This window comes from Ascaphus truei, chromosome 17, assembly GCF_040206685.1.
Source record: "Ascaphus truei isolate aAscTru1 chromosome 17, aAscTru1.hap1, whole genome shotgun sequence".
In the NCBI taxonomy this organism is placed as follows: domain Eukaryota; kingdom Metazoa; phylum Chordata; class Amphibia; order Anura; family Ascaphidae; genus Ascaphus; species Ascaphus truei.
The window spans coordinates 43,072,129-43,095,766 of record NC_134499.1 but is presented as its reverse complement, the minus strand read 5'-3'; the positions used below and the strand labels follow the sequence as shown (position 1 = coordinate 43,095,766).

General features: G+C 44.6%; 1 protein-coding gene and 1 long non-coding RNA gene across 2 annotated transcripts in view; one reads left to right on the top strand and one right to left on the bottom strand.

The window, feature by feature from the left end:
- Positions 1 to 2,136: 2,136 nt before the first annotated feature.
- Positions 2,137 to 22,206, bottom strand: LOC142468406 (haloacid dehalogenase-like hydrolase domain-containing 5). Its single transcript, XM_075574971.1, has 8 exons — positions 21,981 to 22,206; positions 15,153 to 15,362; positions 13,459 to 13,571; positions 10,542 to 10,635; positions 7,409 to 7,442; positions 6,442 to 6,616; positions 4,291 to 4,479; positions 2,137 to 3,620 (listed from the first exon to the last, which is right to left on the bottom strand). Exons 1-8 carry the CDS (start codon positions 22,080 to 22,082, stop codon positions 3,227 to 3,229), a joined length of 1,311 nt encoding a protein of 436 aa, XP_075431086.1. The 5' UTR covers positions 22,083 to 22,206; the 3' UTR covers positions 2,137 to 3,226.
- A 469-nt stretch (positions 22,207 to 22,675) lies between these two features.
- LOC142468512 (uncharacterized) overlaps positions 22,676 to 23,638 on the top strand; it is a 3,041-nt gene continuing 2,078 nt past the window's right edge. The window contains exon 1 of the long non-coding RNA XR_012788679.1: positions 22,676 to 22,760. This is a non-coding gene — a long non-coding RNA (uncharacterized LOC142468512). The remainder of the gene's footprint in view (positions 22,761 to 23,638) is intronic.

The window sequence follows — 23,638 nt, the reverse complement described above, 5'->3', positions numbered from 1 at the left end:
AGCAACAGAGGATAAAATAGCAGCGACAGGGGGTTTAAGGTTACTTTGATCATTTTTATTGTCTCCCGCTCACTTTCATTTCTTTATTAATGAAATAAAGACATTGAAACAACTTATGTCTGTAAAGCAGCCGTCCACACCAGGATCCAATAGGAGTTTAACTCAACGGATACCCGAGCAGGTCACACGCCCTTTAACGTTTTGGGGGTTTTTTTGTGATTAAAATAAAGAATCTCTAGCTTCTGAAGTCACCGTTGTAACCGTCGCGCAGCACTTGGAAAGGCTGCATTTCAGCCTCCCTGACATCTCTGTAACAGCGGATCAGACTTTCAAAATAAAATCCGTATTGGAAAAGGCAGAGAGAGCTCTTAAAGCGCGTAAACCAATCAAATAAAAATGGCAATCCGTGCAGACTTCTGCTCTAAATCATAAAAGCACCAACTTGTTTTTGAGAATGCTGCCCATGACATTTGGCTCCACACCAACAGAACCAGCACCTCCTGGAATTAGCACTATTTTTTTGTTAATACAAATGATATTACATTACTATGTAATACATAAAGGATTATTGAGCCAGTGAAAGCTTTGTGCTGATAGATTTATCTATGAGCCAAAGTAACTGGTCACTGGGGAAATAAAAATGTTAGCAAATTAATCAGGAAAGCTGGGAGAGTGCAAGCTATTTAAAAAGGTCAATTAACTCCACTTTGTCTTTTGTTCATGATACATAGATCCACACTGCACAGAATGGCTTTAAATAATCCATATTCCTGTTATCCAAAAATTACCCCATGAACGATTTAACAAGATTCAAAGGCTTACAGTTGTGGGGATCAAATTTGCCCTATTCTCTAAAAAAAAAAAAAAAAGTTGAATTGAAGTTATCAGAATAAAGTAATAAGTAATTGGAGAACATATAGTAATAATATACTAATGCAAAGGGACCTTTGTTTTTCCACTGGAGATTCTTAAATAGCATGGAACGCCATCAACACTCACATGTCTATACCACAATCACACATGTTTGCACAGCACTTAGTCTCGAGTGCCTCTGTCATGAAACCTGCAGGAAGAACTTGATTTGAGCACACACATTACACAGGTAGATTAATAATCCTTTCCCAAACTCTTTTTGGCATGTTCCTAGTTCAGAAGCAGGACTGCTCAACTACACCCTCAACCTTGCCCCCAGCAGACATACTTACCAAAACTCCTTCCCACTTAGATTGTAAGCTCCTCGGACAGGGACTCCTTTTTCCTACTGTTACCAAACGTGTCTTCCCATTGTGTTATATTATTATAGTATGTGTATTACTGCTGTGAAGCCAGCGACAGAAGAGTTAAAATGCAGATAATATTCTGGATGAGGACATGCAAGGGAACACTGGAAGGCATGCTCGTTGCTGTTCATTTTCAGGTACACTTTATGTATATTAGCCTAACGCAGTATACAGTGAATCCCCTGCTTATCCCCCCAGCAGTACATTACTGTAACATGCAGATGTCTGCTTGTGAAGCTCACCCATCCCACGTCTATTTAACATCAGCAGCTCCCCATACACACGTGTGAGTGTAATAATCATCGAGCCAATTATTCCCCAAGATAGAGGTGGCGATTTAATGATGGGAACAGATAGATATTTTCTCACTCTTAACCAGCTATAACTGCACTGTATCTCACACACAGCACATACCATGCTTGACACGTTAACCCCTTAGGTGCCGCAGGCATGTCACACATCCCATGCTATTGGCTGTAATATATAACATTGGTAGTTCAGGAGCCACGGATAGGGTCACTGTGACGTGGCTGCAGCGTCAAATGTTTTGGCCAAAAGATTGAACTCAAATGACCCAAAGTTGAGAAGAAAAAAGAAGATATAGAAACATAGTAATTAACTAAATAATTTGCCATATTGATCTGCAGTGAGGCTGTTTTGTTTATTACAGTAGCCAAGGAATTAAGCACATTATTGCATTTATCTCATTTGCAAATGTGCGAGTGATCGTTATTTACAAAAAAAAAAAAACTAACTGGACTGCAACCCAACTGTTTTTTTTGTTTTTTTTAATACCGAGTGAAACAAAAAAAAATTATATAATTCAAAATAAAAGAATATTTTACCATAAAACATGTTTTGCCAAAAGTTATTTTTTATTTTTTTTTGCATAAAACTAAAAAGGCTCTTAAATAAAACCGCTACTTTGTGAGATACACGATGTATACACCAACCCAAAATAAAAACATTCTACATACAAGAAACTCAGGCACACACAGGTCTCTGTAACATATGGATGATTCAAGTCAAACAGGGCAGATTTTGCCCATAATAGCCGTCATGAATACCGCCGCTCCCCAGAGTTAGCAATAAGGGGGCGACATTTCCCAGGTAATATGGGTTTCCATATACTGTTTGCAGTGTCGTTCTTAAGTGTGGAAATGTTACGACCCCCAAAAAATAAATTGCACTACAATAAAGAGCAGCTGCATAAATGGAGACTTTTCTATAACTTGCAGGATATTGGGAGCATTGATTTTTAACAAGACATCACAGAATTATTACGATGAATTGTGTACTCTACAAATCTATTCAACGTATAAAATTATGGACGTCGGTGGTGATAAAATGTTACTTTATTTTGTAATCTGTACAAAAAAAATATATATATAAAACCGTGTGGCGATATATTGTATTAATAAATATGAGCAAGTTATAGGACATAAAGGTGTCTCATTAGCACGGTATATTACATTACGATAAAGGCAGTCACTGTATTATATGCAATATACACACTGCTCAAGTAAAAACACACTCTAATTAATCATCTTCAAAACCGTGCAGACAAGAACACATTCCCTAAGATATAACAAAGAGTAACAAACTAAATTACAGGCGCTGCACGATCTCAAATAAGATTTTTTTTTGGGGGGGGACTGAAACATCTACAGAATTAGTATTTACTGGTTTCCCCCCATGAAATAAAACATTGAAAAATAAAGCAATGAATAATAAATATATTGAATGTAGATTGTTGAGCTTCCAATAATTAAAAGTATACAGACAGATATAAAAAGTCATTAAGCATAACCGCTGGGGAATCAACATGCGAAGGCCAAGATTGGGAAAATGCTATACACAAAAAACACACAAGTTTAGCCGAGGTCGAATAAGGTCATTAAATCCTGATATTTTTACAGAAATATTACATTTACAGCATATATTCTCTAAGAAGTCCGGTTACCACTGAACTCTTCTAATTGGAAGATCAAGTCTACAGCAGCATTGACATCATGAACAATGTGCCCGGGTTCTATTAAACCTGGGTCAAACCTGAAGTCTCTGTGCCCATGAAACACGGTCTCAGTAACAGACTGAGAGGTGCCAGCAGGCACTTCAGGGTGAGGGTTGTAGATTCCAGTGCATACTAGGACAGACCTACAACTAGTTGCGCTTGGGAATGATAGTTCGCTCTCCCAAGCCGGTTCTTCTTGAGAAACGGTGGCAACGCCGGTTCCAGAAGCGGCCTGGACACGACCTTTGGAACCTGTTCTCGAGTTGTTCTCTTGGAGGTAACGATTGTAGAGGTTAGCACCATAGATATCGGTCATTAGGTTGTCCCTGTAAACATAAGCAAAGAAACTCAATGATGGTCACTTTCCACAAACTAAATGCCCCCAATTTGGAGAAATAATATAGTTTATATAATTTTACAGTGGAAGCCATTGGCTCAAATTTGATCACCAGAATTGACTAGTACGTCATCAATGTGCCTTGAGATTAGTTTTCCCGGCACTGCCCCACAACCAGACAGGTCAATAAGCAGATAAGTGTTTATATCAGTTGTGTGAATATAAAGACCGGTTTTTGCCTTGGGGAGGGAATAAAGAAAAACACAACTTCGAGAACACTGCCAGCAACATCAATTCTATAAGTAAATGGGTATCTGATGGTAATGGGATTCTCACGTGATTTCTTTATATATGTTGATATAATTTGCACAAAGGGACTGGCTCCCAGCCTCTCCATATAGGAGTACAGAAAGTTCTTTAACACCACCACAAACACACAATTTCCCAAAACTTGTGATCCCTTTGCCTTTAGCAGTACAGCATTCTATCGGGCTGAAAACTACAACTCCCAGCATCCCACGGTGCCAAGTTAGGTCATCAGTACAGAGTCTTCCGATTGAAACCTACCGGGTTCCAAGGAATAGTGCGGTTTAGTGTCCAACACCCCAATGATGGGCTTGGAAAGAGGAAGGTATGATATATGGGTTAGAAGCCCTTACCCTATAGCATAGAGAGTACGGATAGGCTTCTCCCACTGCCGCTCTGCTGCCTGTGTCCGGACGACATACTCTGCATAGTGGTATGTCACCTCGCTAGGTTTCCCCATTAAGGACTCATATTTCAGATCCTCGCCCGTGATCTTCTTGTAAATGTTTTCCAGACACACCATAAATGTCCCGTGACCAAACCTACGGAGAATATGGGAACGTGAGAATTTTGATGAAAAGCAATGCAAAAATGGTAGTCAGTTTTGACAGTCCAATTAAAAGCTATTTAACAAACAATATCCAACGTTTTAATCAGAGAAAAAATAAATACATCATTTTCAACTAACGTGATGAGGGTTATAGGACTAGTGATACAAATAGCCCTGCCAACTAACGTGGTGAGGGTTATAGGACTAGTGATACAAATAGCCCTGCCAACTAACGTGATGAGGGTTATAGGACTAGTGATACAAATAGCCCTGCCAACTAACGTGATGAGGGTTATAGGACTAGTGATACAAATAGCCCTGCCAACTAACGTGGTGAGGGTTATAGGACTAGTGATACAAATAGCCCTGCCAACTAACGTGATGAGGGTTATAGAACTAGTGATACAAATAGCCCTGCCAACTAACGTGGTGAGGGTTATAGGACTAGTGATACAAATAGCCCTGCCAACTAACGTGGTGAGGGTTATAGGACTAGTGATACAAATAGCCCTGCCAACTAACGTGGTGAGGGTTATAGGACTAGTGATACAAATAGCCCTGCCAACTAACGTGATGAGGGTTATAGGACTAATGATACAAATAGCCCTGCCAACTAACGTGATGAGGGTTATAGGACTAGTGATACAAATAGCCCTGCCAACTAACGTGGTGAGGGTTATAGGACTAGTGATACAAATAGCCCTGCCAACTAACGTGATGAGGGTTATAGGACTAGTGATACAAATAGCCCTGCCAACTAACGTGATGAGGGTTATAGGACTAGTGATACAAATAGCCCTGCCAACTAACGTGGTGAGGGTTATAGGACTAGTGATACAAATAGCCCTGCCAACTAACGTGATGAGGGTTATAGGACTAGTGATACAAATAGCCCTGCCAACTAACGTGGTGAGGGTTATAGGACTAGTGATACAAATAGCCCTGCCAACTAACGTGGTGAGGGTTATAGGACTAGTGATACAAATAGCCCTGCCAACTAACGTGATGAGGGTTATAGGACTAATGATACAAATAGCCCTGCCAACTAACGTGATGAGGTTATAGGACTAGTGATACAAATAGCCCTGCCAACTAACGTGGTGAGGGTTATAGAACTAGTGATACAAATAGCCCTGCCAACTAACGTGGTGAGGGTTATAGGACTAGTGATACAAATAGCCCTGCCAACTAACGTGATGAGGGTTATAGGACTAGTGATACAAATAGCCCTGCCAACTAACGTGATGAGCGTTATAGGACTAGTGATACAAATAGCCCTGCCAACTAACGTGATGAGGGTTATAGGACTAGTGATACAAATAGCCCTGCCAACTAACGTGATGAGGGTTATAGGACTAGTGATACAAATAGCCCTGCCAACTAACGTGGTGAGGGTTATAGGACTAGTGATACAAATAGCCCTGCCAACTAACGTGATGAGGGTTATAGGACTAGTGATACAAATAGCCCTGCCAACTAACGTGGTGAGGGTTATAGGACTAGTGATACAAATAGCCCTGCCAACTAACGTGGTGAGGGTTATAGGACTAGTGATACAAATAGCCCTGCCAACTAACGTGGTGAGGGTTATAGGACTAGTGATACAAATAGCCCTGCCAACTAACGTGGTGAGGGTTATAGGACTAGTGATACAAATAGCCCTGCCAACTGAGAATGACATAGTTATTCCATGTTAGCATAAGTCAGAGACTCCCAATCACTCCCTGATTTTTAGCATCAGCCGTCTCAAACAAAAACTTCTCCCACTAAATAAGAGGAAGGAACACACACACACACACACAGCAATTAATCTATATTGCTACAGAACCAACGTGGCTACAAGAACTCACACTGGCCTAAGAAATTGTATTAAAAAAAAAAAAAATTAAATGGGGTGGGGGGTGGGGGGAAGGATTGACCAGCTGGAGATTCTCCTTTCCCAAGAAAGGCCGACCTTGGTGACTGGGCCTCGGACATCCACATGAGATCCATGTTACAAGCAAGCAGAGGTATATGTGGGTCATTTACAGCTTGATACGAGTTCCCAGGGTGACCTCCGGTAAGCAAGACATCAATGATAAGTTGAAGATTGGTCTCCCATCGGACTGGTTCCCCAAACAGGATCACAGCTGCAAAGGCAAATAAATATTCACATTTTGTAATATCAAATAAAATGTACTAATCAAATGTTTTGCCAGGAAGAGACAGTGAGAGTTACCGCTCGTTTTCAAGTATGTCCTAGGCACAGAGTTATTTGGACAATACATGGTTACATTAAATGATCAGATGTTATACATTAATGTCCAGGCAATGTCTGTAAATAGAGATAACAAATATTATAGGGCTGAAGGCGAAGCAGGGGAACCTGGTCCAATTCCCGGTGTCGGCTCCTTGTGTCCTTGGGCAAGTTACTTTATCTCCCTGTGCCTCAGGCACCAAAAACAGATTGTAAGCTCCGTGGGGCAGGGACCTGTGCCTACAAAAATGTCTAAAGTGCTACATAAAAAACTAGCAGCACTATACAAGAACTACTATTAATGTATGCAACAATTACAGACCAAAATGTGAGTTTTAAATTTAAAAAAAACATTCAAAATGTAGCAGACGGCGCCGGGCACAGTTACAGATCACGGACTGATGAGGCCTTTAGTCCAACATGACAAAGCATAGGGTTTCAATATGTATCCCAAGTTTAAACAAACCATATCACAGCACATACAGGAGATGCCGCTTGGAGTAGGGGCCACGTAGATCTGGTTAATTCAGGGTTTTATTTATTTTTAGTTACACTATTTTCTCACTGTTTGTTGCAGCCACAAGATAAAAAGTGCACAAAAATAGAAGAAAAAAAAAAGTAGCTTGGAATTTAGAACATCGGAAATACGACGTCTGAAGTCATAAGGAAGAAAGAAAATACTCACCCTCGATCTTGGGAAGATCCACAGCTGGGAAAGGCTGCAACAAGAAAGAGTTTGCAATGATCACTGGAGGGAAAATATAAACATTTATATGAAGAGTCCCTTTAAATCCAGGCGATGTGTAAAGGGTTCAGCCCGCACATTACACAAGTTACGGAGGGTAAAAACAAGTGACAAAAACTCCTCCACCGTACAGCAAATAAAAGTGCCACGTGTAAGCACATTAACGTCTCTCAGGCAGGTCTGCTGAACTGCCCTTCCCCATTATCTCTTGGCAGACAGCACTTCCACGGCAATTTATGCACCTGGGATGATACATAACCCACCACAGATTGGATCTGCCTATTGGACAGCCAACAGCTAAAGGCTAGCAACAAACTGCAGGGATAACCAAGAAAACGCTTCTACATACAAAGAGGGCATTGTGTCTGCACATTTCAATTCATGCTTCTGAAACAGAACTGCTAAAACCATACAGCAGCATATTTGCTGTAGAAATTGTGTTATTTATTGGTGCTACAGTTAAAGCTAAATTGTTCTTAATTTCATCTCCAAATTAGCATAATGTATACCGTTTGGTGCAAACTGAAAAATCTGTACAAAAATTATTGGAAAACCCCATATAAACAGTGCCAGGAAAACACCAGCAAAAGCTCAACCAATTTACAGGAGTTTGTTCTGTTTAACCCCCACCCCCCTCATACATAACCCGCACATTTTCCAGTCTGGTATATCTGTGCAAACGGCAGGGTTACTGGTGAGAGGGTGTGGAACCAAAGATTAGCAGCGGTTCTACATGAATAGGATGGATTAAGAATGAAGCACCCAGGTGGCATCGTTTCAAGGTCATGGTGAAGAAGCAAAGGTCAAGTAGAATTAGTCAGGAAACATTATAGCTTTGAATAGAAAAGTCAATATTGTGCAAATAGCAACACTTCAGGTCACATTGACCATTACTCACTGCAGCTGTAATTGTTTCTCTGGTTTGGCAAAACAATCTAGTATTAACCATTTCACAGCTTCAGTGGCCCAAAAAGACCCAGATGTACAATATATTTCAGGCTTCTCTGCCTGCGTCACTTTTTTTTTCCAAGTTGCATCTTCCATTGCCCTAAATGGTGATGGATGTCCAAAGTAATCAGCGCACCTCGTTACATAGGAAGGAGAAGAAAGAAGAGCACAATAGTGAAGCAAGTTCACAACACAGTGCTTGTATCTGTAGATGGTGAGATATGGCGTTCTATGTCACTCCCGGGAGGACCAGTGTCACTGAAGCACCAGGAACCGGAAGTGACATAGAACGCCGATCAGTTCGGCAAGTGACTGTCGCGGACACCGGAAGGTGCGGAACATCATGAACTGGTCTGTGCCCATATTTTAATATTGTTTTGTGAAATTACATTCCTGATATTTTACATAAAGCAGAACTTTGAAAAAAAGAAGTCCTTTGAATATTGTGATGACTTCATGGTGGTGAGGACGCTTAAAGATACATGTCAGTGCCTGTCTCGGGCATATAAAGGTAAGTGCATATCTCACCATCTACAGATACAAGCACTGTGTTGTGAACTTGCGTCACTATTGTGCTCTTCTCCTTCCTATGAAACGAGGTGCGCTGATTACTTTGGACATCTATTGCTGCTGGGAATTGGGAACAATTAGACTCTTCACGCTGCACCACATCTACCTTTTTCAAGTTTGGACTTTAATTTAGTTAGAGCGCTTCCTTTTTTGTTGTATTCCTAAATGGTGATGGCAACAGAGAAAAGATTATGCAAGGTAACCTAGTATACCAGCGACATGTTTAACAGGCAGCAAGTCACAACAATAAAACATCTCATTGATAGAATACGCCTTAGGCCTCGGGCATGGTCAGCGCTTAGGCGCTGACCCGTGCTGAGGCGCGCTGCTGCTCAGCAGTGAGCCCCTGCAGCCGCAATGAGAGCGGCTTTAGCAGGGGCTCGCGCACGCTTCCGCAAGCGCGCGTCTTAAGAAAATTTTAGTTTCTGCGCTCACCGGAGCGCAGGGCCGGTCACGTGAGAGGTTCGCCCAATGAGGGTGAATCAGCTCCGTGACGTCACAGGCCCCCCCCCCCCCGGACAGCGCGCGGTCTAAGGCTTGCTTGCTTTCCCTCAGCCTCAGCACGCCTCAATTCACTATGGACTTAGCCTTAGGCCGCGCTTATAGTGCCAGCAAAACAAATGCATTGCCGCTGTCATGTGCACTTATAGAAGCGACGCGATGGTTTGGTCGCGATCGCTGGAAGTCGATTTGATTTTTCCAGCGACCGCAGCGTGATGTCAGTGTCGCTATAAGCGCGGCCTTAGAAAGATTTCCATCCTGTTCAAAACAAAAACAGCTTTTCTCTGGGTCTGCTGCATTCAAGTCCTCAAACGACTTCTATGTATCTGTTGGACTTCATATTTACTAAACAACGCACGAAACACGGACAATTCCCCTGTAGTTTTTAGAGCTGACAAGTCTTGGCACTAAACGATTTCACAAAGACTGCAAGAAGCCTCGGATGCTGGCGTTTACCATCGTAAAGTTACATTAAAAACGTGCAAATGAGCGGCATTTCTGTCCTGCGCTCTCATCCTAAAAGGAACTTCCCCTTTAATAGATGAAATAGTTTTTGCCTTGCCTCCAAGGTGTAAAGTATCTTGTGCTGTCTGGAAGTTTCCATAGCACATGGAGGTTGGAGTATGTTTTGTATAATGCTAGTTTTTATTTTCTTGGAAACACTCTTTTCTCTTTGTATTAGCTTTTGTTGATCAGACGCATTTTGTAAGTCTACAGGTAAATGGCCGTTCCCTTTACATTTTTGTCTGTCAAGTAGTAATGATGATACCTAGTCAAACAGGTTTAAACAACCAGCTGATAAACAGGAATTGACCCAAATAAGAGGAAAACATTCACTTTCAACAGGATACACAATCAGTAATGTTTACTTTCAGGGGGATGGAGCCTAAGGAAACGAATGGCCCTGGCAGGCTGTTCATTGGTTTGCCTTGTGCCCACCATGTGAGACTGACAATGTAGCTCACAATGTAATATGCAAAGCCTGTAATATCCTCTCTCCTTACAGATTTAATAAATGATGCCTATTTATATTTGGTAACGTTACAATACTCACCAGAATTGTGGGCCTCCTATTATGATCCACCATATCCAGGAAGGGGAAGGACTCACGCACAGTATCGATGGTAATCGGATTAGAAAATCCCAAACTGTAATTAGTGCATTAAGGAGAAACCCGTAGCCAGTAGAGAACATTAAATCCCCAACCCCACATAGGCTGCTCCAAAAAGAATTGCTTTTACCTGCCTTTTCTAACGTATTCGTAAGCCTGCACCTTTAAATAATCCAGCCGCAAAAATAGAAAGCACAATGATTGTTTTGGGGCCGAGAGAAAAATCGCTACTGTGAATTTGCCGAGCAATGCTTTAAAGAAAAAGGGAACTATTTTTTACCTTGTTTACTTATTAACCAGTAATTAGCCTCTAAACGAAGCTAAATGTTTTGTACATTTGTTGGTCTTTGAGAATGCTTTTGGACCTGAAACATAATAATAATAATAATAATAATAATAATAATAATAATAAATAAAAACCTTAGACCAACCATAAAATGATGAGACATTAAAGCAGCATACAACCCCCCCCCCCCCCCAATACTAAGTTTGGGGACTTTTACTCCCCTCCCCACATCACAGCTTACTATTGGCTGTTCGAACGATTCAGATACCAGCAGCCACATTGTTCTCACAGCTGAGTAGTTGTATGGAAGAATAAATAATAATAACTTCTTGTATAGCGCCGCTAGTTGTACGTAGCGCTTTACAGAGACATTTTGCAGGCAGAGGTCCCTGCCGCGTGGAGCTTACAATCTATGTTTTTGGTGCCTGAGGCACAGGGAGATAAAGTGACTTGCCCAAGGTCACAAGGAGCCGACACCGGGAATTGAACCAGGCTCCCCTTCCCCTGCGTCAAATGTAATTTCTCAGATCCAAGGTTTAACTGCGGGGGAAAGCTCTGATAAATAAAACCCATGGATTTCTGCTGTAAAAAGCCATAGACAAGAACCGGAGTACTTGCACTGCGGCAGGACACGAGACAACCAAGTAAATACCATTTGGAACGCAAACTTTGCCTCAAGCACTCAAAGTAAATCGTGAGGGGAAAAAAAAATAAAATAAAGAGCCCGAGTTTCATGGCTATGGAAAGGCGCCTGGGTTAAGAACACCATTCACTTGCTTTGCTGGACTTTATTTCAGCTCGGTTTTATTTATGACTGTACAGCCCTTTCCAAGAAGCTTTTGGAATGCTTAGAATGTGAAGGCGAGAGATCAGAGGTGCTCTGCCCCTGAGGCGGGGAGGGGGAGAGAGAGATCAGAGGTGCTCTGCCCCTGAGGCGGGAAGGGGGAGAGAGAGATCAGAGGTGCTCTGCCCCTGAGGCGGGGAGGGGGAGAGAGAGAGATCAGAGGTGCTCTGCCCCTGAGGCGGGGAGGGGGAGAGAGAGATCAGAGGTGCTCTGCCCCTGAGGCGGGGAGGGGGAGAGAGAGAGATCAGAGGTGCTCTGCCCCTGAGGCTGGGAGGGGGAGAGAGAGATCAGAGGTGCTCTGCCCCTGAGGCTGGGAGGGGGAGAGAGAGAGATCAGAGGTGCTCTGCCCCTGAGGCAGGGAGGGGGAGAGAGAGAGATCAGAGGTGCTCTGCCCCTGAGGCGGGGAGGGGGAGAGAGAGATCAGAGGTGCTCTGCCCCTGAGGCGGGGAGGGGGAGAGAGAGATCAGAGGTGCTCTGCCCCTGAGGCGGGGAGGGGGAGAGAGAGATCAGAGGTGCTCTGCCCCTGAGGCGGGGAGGGGGAGAGAGAGATCAGAGGTGCTCTGCCCCTGAGGCGGGGAGGGGGAGAGAGAGATCAGAGGTGCTCTGCCCCTGAGGCGGGGAGGGGGAGAGAGAGATCAGAGGTGCTCTGCCCCTGAGGCTGGGAGGGGGAGAGAGAGATCAGAGGTGCTCTGCCCCTGAGGCGGGGAGGGGGAGAGAGATCAGAGGTGCTCTGCCCCTGAGGCGGGGAGGGGGAGAGAGATCAGAGGTGCTCTGCCCCTGGCGTGTACCCAACAGCTTTGTATATCGGATCACTGCATCTCCCCAAATCAGCGTCCGTGTTTTCTGTGCTTGGGAGAGAAATGTGACCAGACAATAAAATGGATAAAAATAAAGATTACAGAGCGATGTTTCATCAGAAGAACACTTGTATACTACACTCTTATGATCCAATGTGTACGACAGGTCTTTGATGGGGATTTTAAGACCAATTACTTTTATAGAAGAGAGCAACCTATTCTTAATACTACAGAAAACGGGATTTTAGCAGTAAAGTAACACCACTTTTTGGCAGTCAGTTACTATGGTTACTAACCGATGCTAGATATTTAATCAAAAACACGCTCAGGAGGCAACATACAAACACTACAGGCGTTAAACACGCGAGCATCAGGAGGAGGGGGGGGGAAGAGTCGCTGCAGCATGTCCATCCAAATCCGGTGTGTGTGTGTAAATAAATGTTTTATTATTATTATTATGTTTTATGCCTTTTTAATGAGCTTTGTGTATTACACTTCCTATACTTCCACAGCAACCATTTAGTAAAGCCCCGCTTCCTCTCGAAATAGGCAGCCATTTTGTGCGCCCCGGGAAGCAGGGTCTTTGCCAATTGATCAGCGGCTTAGATAACTACATTGCCATAAATTAGACTGTAAGCTCTTCGGAGCAGGGACTACTCTTCCACAATGTTAATTTTATGTCTGAAGCACTTTTTCCCATGATGTGTTATTTGTTTTATTTGTTATTTATATGATGGTCACGTGTATTACTGCTGTGACGCGCTATGTACATGAATGGCGCTATACAAATAAAGACATACATAGGAACGGTGACATTTATTAAAAACAAACTGCGCAGGAGGAAATGCCACATCACAGTTTCAGGTTAAAAACGCATGGAAATCAATTAGAATAAAGCGCCCAAGGCTCTGAACATTATAGTTGAAAGGATACTATGTGGCAATGTCCAGAAGAGGGCCTTGTCCGGACACCAGGACACATTTGTCATGATATTGCTTGAAAATCCGTAAAGGACTGTGTGACATCATAACCTGGTCCTGAGAGATCTGTTTGAAAAACACAGAAGAGTTACTGGTCAGTTGTATAGTTTGATAGCCCGAAGCAACAACAACGACGAGCATTACTAATACCCCATTATACTAACAGGGGTACGTGATCACAAAAGGCTGTGGCTACCACTTTATTCAGCAGATTAACCCAATTACCAGCAGATAGAAAGGCCACCCAATGGGAAGCCAAATGTATGATGTTGCAGCTTCCCATTGGCCCGAGAGTTAGCAGACATTTTGTTTCCCCGAGGTAGATTTAAACCCGTTAACGTCACCTGCGAGTACCTCAGGGGGAAAGAAGTGTGTAAAAATAAATAAAATAAATGGGAGGAACTGCTTCTTTAAAGTTGGACGCATCAGCAATATAGAAACATTTTATAGTAAAAGTTGTCATTTTGTTTTAATGAATATATTCACGCACCGGTTAAAGTTATCATTCTGCTCAGTCATGTTTTATGTAAACAAAGCACATGCAAGTGTTTAATTACAATTACAAGCCTAAAACTGTTTAAATACATAGGACCTAAAAGCGGATTTTTAATGAAATGTTAGTTGTTGCCATGACTACGGCTGCATCTTCTGCTCGTCTTCACAATGGCTTATTAGCCATCTCAAGCGAGGCCTGAACTTGGGCAGTCCTGCAATTGCCTTCGTAATACCTCCAATTAGGACCTACCTAATAAGACCCTGTGGAACCTCCTTCCCCATCTGCAAAGTGCTCCCCCACTTCTCATTGAAAAGTAACAAGATTACAGTGGTCTTAAAAATAGAGGATGGAAAATTAAAGCCCATTACATCGGCACGTTGTTTAAATGGGATTATTTCACATGTACCCGTCTCTCTAAAACTTTCCTAGTCAACAGATTTGAAATGGAAGAAAGTGGATTAACAAGTTTCTTACATTTGACACAGACAAGCAGAGCCTGTAACACGATTAAGAAGAAAAACGCGCTGGTGCTTACTCGGTAATCTTTGCGCGTGCTGCGTAGGAGAACACCAAACCTCCCGCGGGCGTCTCCACAAACAGAAGAGACAGAGCGCATCGGAGATCAGTAGAAAGACACACACGGATTGTATAGACAACCGATCGCCAGATACACAATCGCCCCCTTCCTGGTTGTTTGCGGGTGGTGTTGTACCCGGTGGACGCGACTCGCGAACCAACCAAGAAGTGGCGGACATTTTGAATACACAGGAAACACCCCAGCGCGCAGGGCACTGTGACTGACACCAACTAAATATCCCCAGCAACTCTATATCTGGCAATCACTCGTTTATTCACCTATACAATTTCAAATTGTAAATGCACATATACTTAAAATATTTGTAATAAATACCAGACACACTATAAGTGACCCCAGTCAGTGACCTTCAGCGCATCTCACATGCTCTTGTGGCCTAAGCCGCAGGTCTGTAAAGTCTACATGGGGGGAATACATTTCACGATTTAGGCGGCATTGTTAGATTGGTAACTCAGGTTTGCAGAGAAAAATCACAATATCCGTGTGACACCTGGATCTATTCTCCAAGTTTTAAACCCACGCTTATGTATATTACAGATTCTTAGGACATACTCACAGGAACTCCCAGAATGTCCGATAACTGATCCGCTTTGGTCTGGCGAAGGCAGTTTCCAGCATTCGTGACAAACACGACAGGCACCAAGAATTGTCCCTGATTATTCACCAGCTTTTGAAAGGCTTTTTTCGCAGCAGGAATCGGAGTCTTCCCTCTTACCAGCACCCCATCAATATCAAACAGAAGGCCAAACGTAGGCTGAAAGCTGGTCTGGGAAAAGAAAAGATTGGATGGATATCCTTAGCAGTGTCCAGTAGGAAAGTTAGCATCTAAAAAAAACAAAACAAAAAACCACAAGGACACACACACACACACACACACACACACACACAAAAAACAGTGCAAAAGTCACCAGGTTTGTGGCCATCTATAGCAAGTCCCCGCACCTGCCTGGATGTCTCAGCTGGGAAACAAACCATGCACACATTTAATAATTATTACATCAACAATTAACCAGCTGTAAAGGAAAACTTCCAGACTATTACCTCCGGTAAAATACAGATAAATGTGTGCCTCGATTTAACTCTTCACTGCCATGGTTTTTTTTTTACTTTGGGCCTTCGCTGCATGTATTACTATCATGTCAGCTCTATTGTAAGCCTAATGAACCAAGCTTGCATAGCAGTACCCGGGAGTAAAGTGTGACCCATTTCCAGTGAAGCCACGGTCCCACTTTGCAAACTTGTATCACATTTGCAAGAGCACTCAGGTATCCAACACCTTGTCTGACATGCAAATGTTTCTTTATAATAGAAGGTTGAATAGCTTCCAAATGCAAACCCAAAAGCCAGACTCCAAACCAAGTTACACATTTACGAAAGCCACATTGCAAGAATTACTGTATTTTACGTCCAGTCCTGTCGCAGTTTTAATTAAACACATACCAATAATAAAATAAAACCCTGATGCCTTTGCAATGGAACACGCCAGATGTCCTAGTTCTATGTATCCTTAAAAGTAGGGCCCCTCCATTCTACCAGTTCCCCCTAAACTTGCACCAGGATTGCAAAGGCTGACGTCTCAAGAGCTGCTCCCCACTGCTCAGAATTCAAGTCCAGATTTTAAAAATGGGCGGGATTGCAAAATACGGCAAAAAAAAAAAAGGGAACATGCAAAAGGTAAAAAGGAGACATTTGGGATATTTATGTGGAGTTGGGTATTGCTGATTCTGAACACTGGCCTTCGTTCATTTTGTCCTAGGAGGGACAGTCCCTATACAAATGGCAAACGTGCACTCGCTGCCCCCACTGCAAGACCTAACATTGCTAATCAAGCATCTGCCAAGGAGACCGGCTGAAGAGGAGGTCAGAGCCTCTTCCTCTGGGTCAGGGAACACGAGGACACAAATAGCCTGTGATAGGCTAGGAATGCAGTCTAGGTTTGGTCACTTGACAATTATCCACGAGTTAAAGGTTGCAGCCCCAGGGCATTGCTTGCATACATATATTTTCTCTGTTCCTACACAAGTCTGATTGATGTGTTAGCTGCACTAAAATGCTGTTAATTCACCGACCGAGTTACTTTTATATAAAAAGGTGAACATATATTTTAGATTTCAAAACAAATAAGATCAAAGCAATATATGTCACACAAACACGTGTGCGCGTATAACAACGTTTCTATGTATTTTATGTTTTGTTCTTTGAATACGTGAACAATAATATGTCAAAGTGATTATTTATACCTGCATTTAAGAGCACGGAAATAATGCAATCATAGAAACTTACCAGGCATTTTTGGGTTAAAAAAAAATAAAAATAAAATAAAAAATAGTTTGCTTCATATTGCATATTTCAAGATTTTTGACTGAACATGTATCCGTGCTGTGGAAAGGTCCAATGCGGATACCCAAAACATTAGACAAGGAAATATTTAAATACTCCTTTATTTGGAATGCAACTACTTTGATGCCATGAGATTGTGTCTGTGTTAGCCGGCTCCTTCCTGTACCAGAGGAGGACTATTAAGAGACTTATTTAAAAAAAAGCAACAATCCTCACGATTTACTTTATCTACCGGAGCATGGGGTCCGGGCTGATCTGTGGACCCAAAGTTCCTGAATATCAAACCATTTTATCTACTAGGAAGAATATAATTTGTCTGGTGGACACAAAATGAGCGATAAAAAAAAAAAAAAATATTTAAAATCTTGGGAACAGAAAGATTGTGGTTTTAAAGACACCAAAACAAGTTCTATTTAGGAGAGCAGTGAACACTGTACATTGCAAAAAGGTAAATTATCCTGTTCTGTAAAGGTTGTATATTTTGTAATATGAAAATACAAAAAACTGGATTGGAATAAAAATTTAAAAAAAACCCACCCCCTGATGATGGATAGTCCTAGGAAACAGTCCTCCCATTGGGAAGCATAGTAAGGAATTCCTGCAATGCCAGGATCTATAAAAGAACAGGTCAGCGACACTGGCCCTCAGGCCGGAACGCTTTATTAACCAACATGTTGATCCTATTGCAAGCCGGCGAAGCCACGGTTTCCCCGGAAGAGCGCTGCGTGTCTGCTCTTTCACAGAACAAACTGCCAGTCATCGCACAGTTTGCTGCAGGTTTCATTTCTACGACAGGGAACCAGAAGAGGGAAAGCAAAAAAAAACCACTCGTACAGAAATAGGTTTACCGACTACACAGCATTACCCATTTAAATATTTGCAGAATTGAACCCACAGGGTTCTCTGGATCGGTGCCGTTTGTAACTATGGGGTCGTCTGCTTTCTGAGATACTGCTCACTTAAGTTGACAAAATTACAGCTCGAAATCACAAAATCAAACTGGCTGCAAATCAGTTTGTCCTGCGTCCAACAGAAAACCGCCACAACAACTTGCGACTCCTTATGGGACGACTGCGGGTGTCATCTTCAAGGAAAACATCGGAAACTAAACCGAGCCTCTCGGGAACAAGGAAAAACAGCGCAGTTCTGCGCTGGAGGACACCCGGGGTGAATGATGTAAATAAAGCCGTTAACCTCACCATGTGGATTTTAAGGTTTTAGTCCTGAAATGACGAGTGCATGGGCCCGATTCCAGCTTATCCTCATACTACAAAATATTACACGTCACTTTGCATAATACAGCACGGTGATGAAAAAACATCAAGCTTCTGATTAGCAGCTCTGATGCACAGACTTATTGTATATGTATTAGTGCCAAGCTTCCGATTAGCAGCTCTGATGCACAGACTTATTGTATATGTATTAGTGCCAAGCTTCCGATTAGCAGCTCTGATGCACAGACTTATTGTATATGTATTAGTGCCAAGCTTCCGATTAGCAGCTCTGATGCACAGACTTATTGTATATGTATTAGTGCCAAGCTTCCGATTAGCAGCTCTGATGCAGACTTATTGTATATGTATTAGTGCCAAGCTTCCGATTAGCAGCTCTGATGCACAGACTTATTGTATATGTATTAGTGCCAAGCTTCCGATTAGCAGCTCTGATGCACAGACTTATTGTATATGTATTAGTGCCAAGCTTCCGATTAGCAGCTCTTTGATGCACAGACTTATTGTATATGTATTAGTGCCAAGCTTCCGATTAGCAGCTCTGATGCACAGACTTATTGTATATGTATTAGTGCCAAGCTTCCGATTAGCAGCTCTGATGCACAGACTTATTGTATATGTATTAGTGCCAAGCTTCCGATTAGCAGCTCTGATGCACAGACTTATTGTATATGTATTAGTGCCAAGCTTCCGATTAGCAGCTCTGATGCACAGACTTATTGTATATGTATTAGTGCCAAGCTTCCGATTAGCAGCTCTGATGCACAGACTTATTGTATATGTATTAGTGCCAAGCTTCCGATTAGCAGCTCTGATGCACAGACTTATTGTATATGTATTAGTGCCAAGCTTCCGATTAGCAGCTCTTTGATGCACAGACTTATTGTATATGTATTAGTGCCAAGCTTCCGATTAGCAGCTCTTTGATGCACAGACTTATTGTATATGTATTAGTGCCAAGCTGCATACAAAACACCACCCGTTTGATGCCGCTGTTCCTCCAATGCGAAAATAAAGATGCTTTGATTGAAAGGGAAGATGCCACCTTTTGTGTATAGATTGGATCCAACAAGAGTTCAATTTCAGGACACGAACGCTCCACTTCCGAGCTTACACAAACAATGACAGGTCATAGTTATACGTCGCTGCATGCGCCAACACCACGGGACTTATTACATTAAGGGGATACGAGAGGTTACATGTTGGGATACTACATTATGACCCAGCCAATGTGTTTTCGCTGGGACAGGTCTGGTTGATTTGGGCATAAAAGAAGCCGGAGTAATCATCGGAGTGTGTAGCAAGATTAAGGCTGCGCTTATAGTGCCAGCGACATCGCGTCAAAACAAATGCATTGCCGCCGTCATGTGCGCTTATAGTAAGCGCAACAGCTTGCTCGCGATCGCTGGAAGTCATCTCAATTAGATTTTTCCAGCAACCGTAGCCCAAATAGTGGGGGGAGGGGGAGAGAGAATTTGTGAAACACTCACAAATAAATCTATTTATAAATGTTTTACGAGGCAATATTACATTGAGAGTTACCGCTCGGTTTAAAGCATGTCCTGGGCACAGAGTTATGGTGAGAAATACATGGATTAAGAACGTAGAACACTGGAATAAAACACAGTGCAGGGAGAATGTATCGCCCGGCAATACAGGTCATTCTTATTTAGTTAATGTTTTCACAGAAAAAATAGTGATGGATCCAAAAATAGAATTAGAGATTTTAACACACCACAATTTTTTCAAGTAACAGAAAGCATAGGTTGTGTCTGAAACCTCATTGTTCAAAGAGACAATCAGGACTGTAGGAGTTGGTCACCTGGAATGGTTATACAAAAAGGGTGACTACATAGATTGGTTCGTTGTATGAGGTTTCGTGCTTATTGTTTAGGGTGGGGTTTCACCTTTATTCTTACAAATATGGGAGTACCCTTGAATGACAGGTGGTACAGTCAAAGTCAGTCCACGTTAACCCCATATTTGCGTAAATACTGTTACTGTGGGATCTTGGGAAATTTGACGTGTTGAAATTAAATGAAAATGCAACACGCTTCTGGTTCTGGGAGGTTGATTTTCACAGGACCCCTAGGAACAATTCTACCGCTGTACTGGTCACTAGGACACATTCACTTGTACAAACAATAAAATGAAAATATCAGTGATCCATCACATACAATAAATAAACTTTGCGGGTTTAAATTAATATATAGTTGACGAGACAAAAATACCCTGATGCAAGGAGGTGCATGTTCCCCTTCCAATTCCAAATGTATAATGCTAGCACAATCGCGGGGCCCGGCGTGGGCATCTTCCCTTCCCCCGATCTGTGGCGGTTCTGGAAGGAGCCCACCCGGGGGTCCTGACAAGGAAGTTAGGCCTGGTACTGTGATTGCCGTCTGGGTGGCCTCCCACAAGTGGGAATCCCGGGGGAGAGCGTGAGGGTCTCCAAGCGTGGATCACCACCATCAGCCCAGCCCTGCGTCACAGCGGACAATGCAGAACCGCAGGGCTCGCCAACGGGCGGGACCGCGCCAGGCCTTGGCCTTCCTGCCAATGTCATAGCTCATTTTCTGAGGCAGTAGAGGGCACGGTCGCACACACGGACGGTAATGGATAGGGTACAGATCTTATACGTTGGCAGTTAGGCATTTTGTAATTCTTTACATCTAAAATGACATTTAATAAACTTGCGACCCGTCTAAAACATTTTTCTGACCTGGCTCCTCTGGAGGACTGCGAGACCCGGGAGTAGTGATGAGAATTGACACTACTTGCGATAATATGAATGCATCAAGTTAAACCTCCAAGATCAAAATCCCAAATGATAATCCCTTTACTATGTTACATCAACCATCCCATAAAAATGTTTGGGGGGGGGGGGGTAATCTTCTAAGGGGTGCCACAATTATTCCACACCCTATTTCCCTAATTAGATACAAGCAATAGATTATACAGAATAAGTAATATAATAGCTGCCCCCCTACACTGCCGGAATGGTCTCTCCCCGCTGCCCCCCCCACACTGCCGGAATGGTCTCTCCCCGCTGCCCCCCCACACTGCCGGAATGGTCTCTCCCCGCTGCCCCCCACACTGCCGGAATGGTCTCTCCCCGCACTGCCCCCCCACACTGCCGGAATGGTCTCTCCCCGCTGCCCCCCCCACACTGCCGGAATGGTCTCTCCCCGCTGCCCCCCCCCACACTGCCGGAATGGTCTCTCCCGCTGCCCCCCCCACACTGCCGGAATGGTCTCTCCCCGCTGGCCCCCCACACTGCCGGAATGGTCTCTCCCCGCTGGCCCCCCACACTGCCGGAATGGTCTCTCCCCGCTGGCCCCCCCCACACTGCCGGAATGGTCTCTCCCCGCTGCCCCCCCCCCACACTGCCGGAATGGTCTCTCCCCGCTGGCCCCCCACACTGCCGGAATGGTCTCTCCCCGCTGGCCCCCCACACAGCCGGAATGGTCTCTCCCGCTGCCCCCCCCCACACTGCCGGAATGGTCTCTCCCCGCTGGCCCCCCACACTGCCGGAATGGCCTCTCCCCCCGCTGCCACCCACACTGCCGGAATGGTCTCTCCCCGCTGCCCCCCACACTGCCGGAATGGCCTCTCCCCGCTGGCCCCCCACACAGCCGGAATGGTCTCTCCCCGCTGCCCCCCCCCACACTGCCGGAATGGTCTCTCCCCGCTGGCCCCCCACACTGCCGGAATGGCCTCTCCCCCGCTGCCACCCACACTGCCGGAATGGTCTCTCCCCGCTGCCCCCCACACTGCCGGAATGGCCTCTCCCACCCCCCCCCCCCCCCCGTTACCTTGGTTTCCCCCGCGGCCCCGCACAGCCCCGCGCTCCGCTCTCTCCCCGCTGCCCCCAGGGCCCTGAGCGCCCGCAGCACCGTCGGCCACAGCCCCTTCATCCTCACAGTGCCCGGAGAGCCCCGGGCCGCGGCGGTCACAACTCCGGACAGTCCGTCATCGGATCCCCCGGCGTGTGAGGGACAGGGACCGCTGCGCCGATATATCCCCAGCTGTGCAGCGGGCAGCCAATCACAGCGCGCCAGCAGCGGGCAGCCAATCACAGCGCGCTGGCGGCACACATGCAACCAATCACAAGGCGGAATTCTGCCCCCGCCCCCTCTCAGCCCACAATGTTTCCGGGCGGCCAGACATGCCCTGCGTGCCAAGGGTGCCACGCCCCCTCACAACAGTGCCACGCCCCCTCAAAACAGTGCCACGCCCCCTCACAACAGTGCCACGCCCCCTCACAGCATCTCCGTCACTATCCTCCCCCCACCCCATTCCCAGCTCAGAGACCCCCACCCCATTCCCAGCTCAGAGACCCCCCCTCACTCCCAGCTCAGAGACCCCCCCCCTCACCCCAGCTCAGAGACCCCCCCCTCACCCCAGCTCAGATACCCCATCCCCAGCTCAGATACCCCATCCCCAGCTTAGAGACCCCCCCTCGCCCCCAGCTCAGAGACCCCTCACCCCATTCCCAGCTCAGAGACCCCCTCCCCCTCACCCCATTCCCAGCTCAGAGACACCCACCCCCACCCCCACCCCATCCCCAGTTCAGAGACCCCCCTCATCCCAAGGTGATTGGTGAATGCTGGGGGTACTATCATTTATATTTGAAATAGAGCAGTGAATATACACAGTTGTATCTAAAGCATGATATATTTCAAGGGCCGTATATTACACACATACATCTACATACACACACATATACATACATACTCACATATACATACACACATACACACACACACACACACACACACACACACACACACACACACACACACACACACACACATATATACATACATACATACATACACACACACACACACACACACATACATAAACACATACATAAAACACATACATACATAAACACATACATACATACACACATACACACATACATACACATACACACATACACACGGTATGTTGTCTTGGCAGAAGGGCTTTGTGACAGTGTGACAATGTGAGCATAGCGGCTGTGTGACAATGTGAGCACAGCGGATGTGTGTGTGACAGTGTGAGCTCAGCGGCTGCGTGACAATGTGAGCACAGCAGCTGTGTGACAATGTGAGCACAGCAGCTGTGTGACAATGTGACAATGTGAGCACAGCAACTGTGTGACAATGTGACAATGTGAGCACAGCAGCTGTGTGACAATGTGAGCACAGCGGCTGTGTGACAACGTGACAATGTGAGCGCGAGTGCACCTGTGTGACAATGTGACAATGTGACAATGTGAGCACAGCAGCTGTGTGACAACGTGACAATGTGAGCACAGCGGGCTGTGTGACAATGTGACAATGTGAGCACAGAGGCAGTGTGACAATGTGACAATGTGAGCACAGCGGCTGTGTGACAATGTGAGCACAGCGGCTGTGTGACAACGTGACAATGTGAGTGCAGCGGCTGTGTGACAATGTTGACAATGTGAGCACAGCGGCTG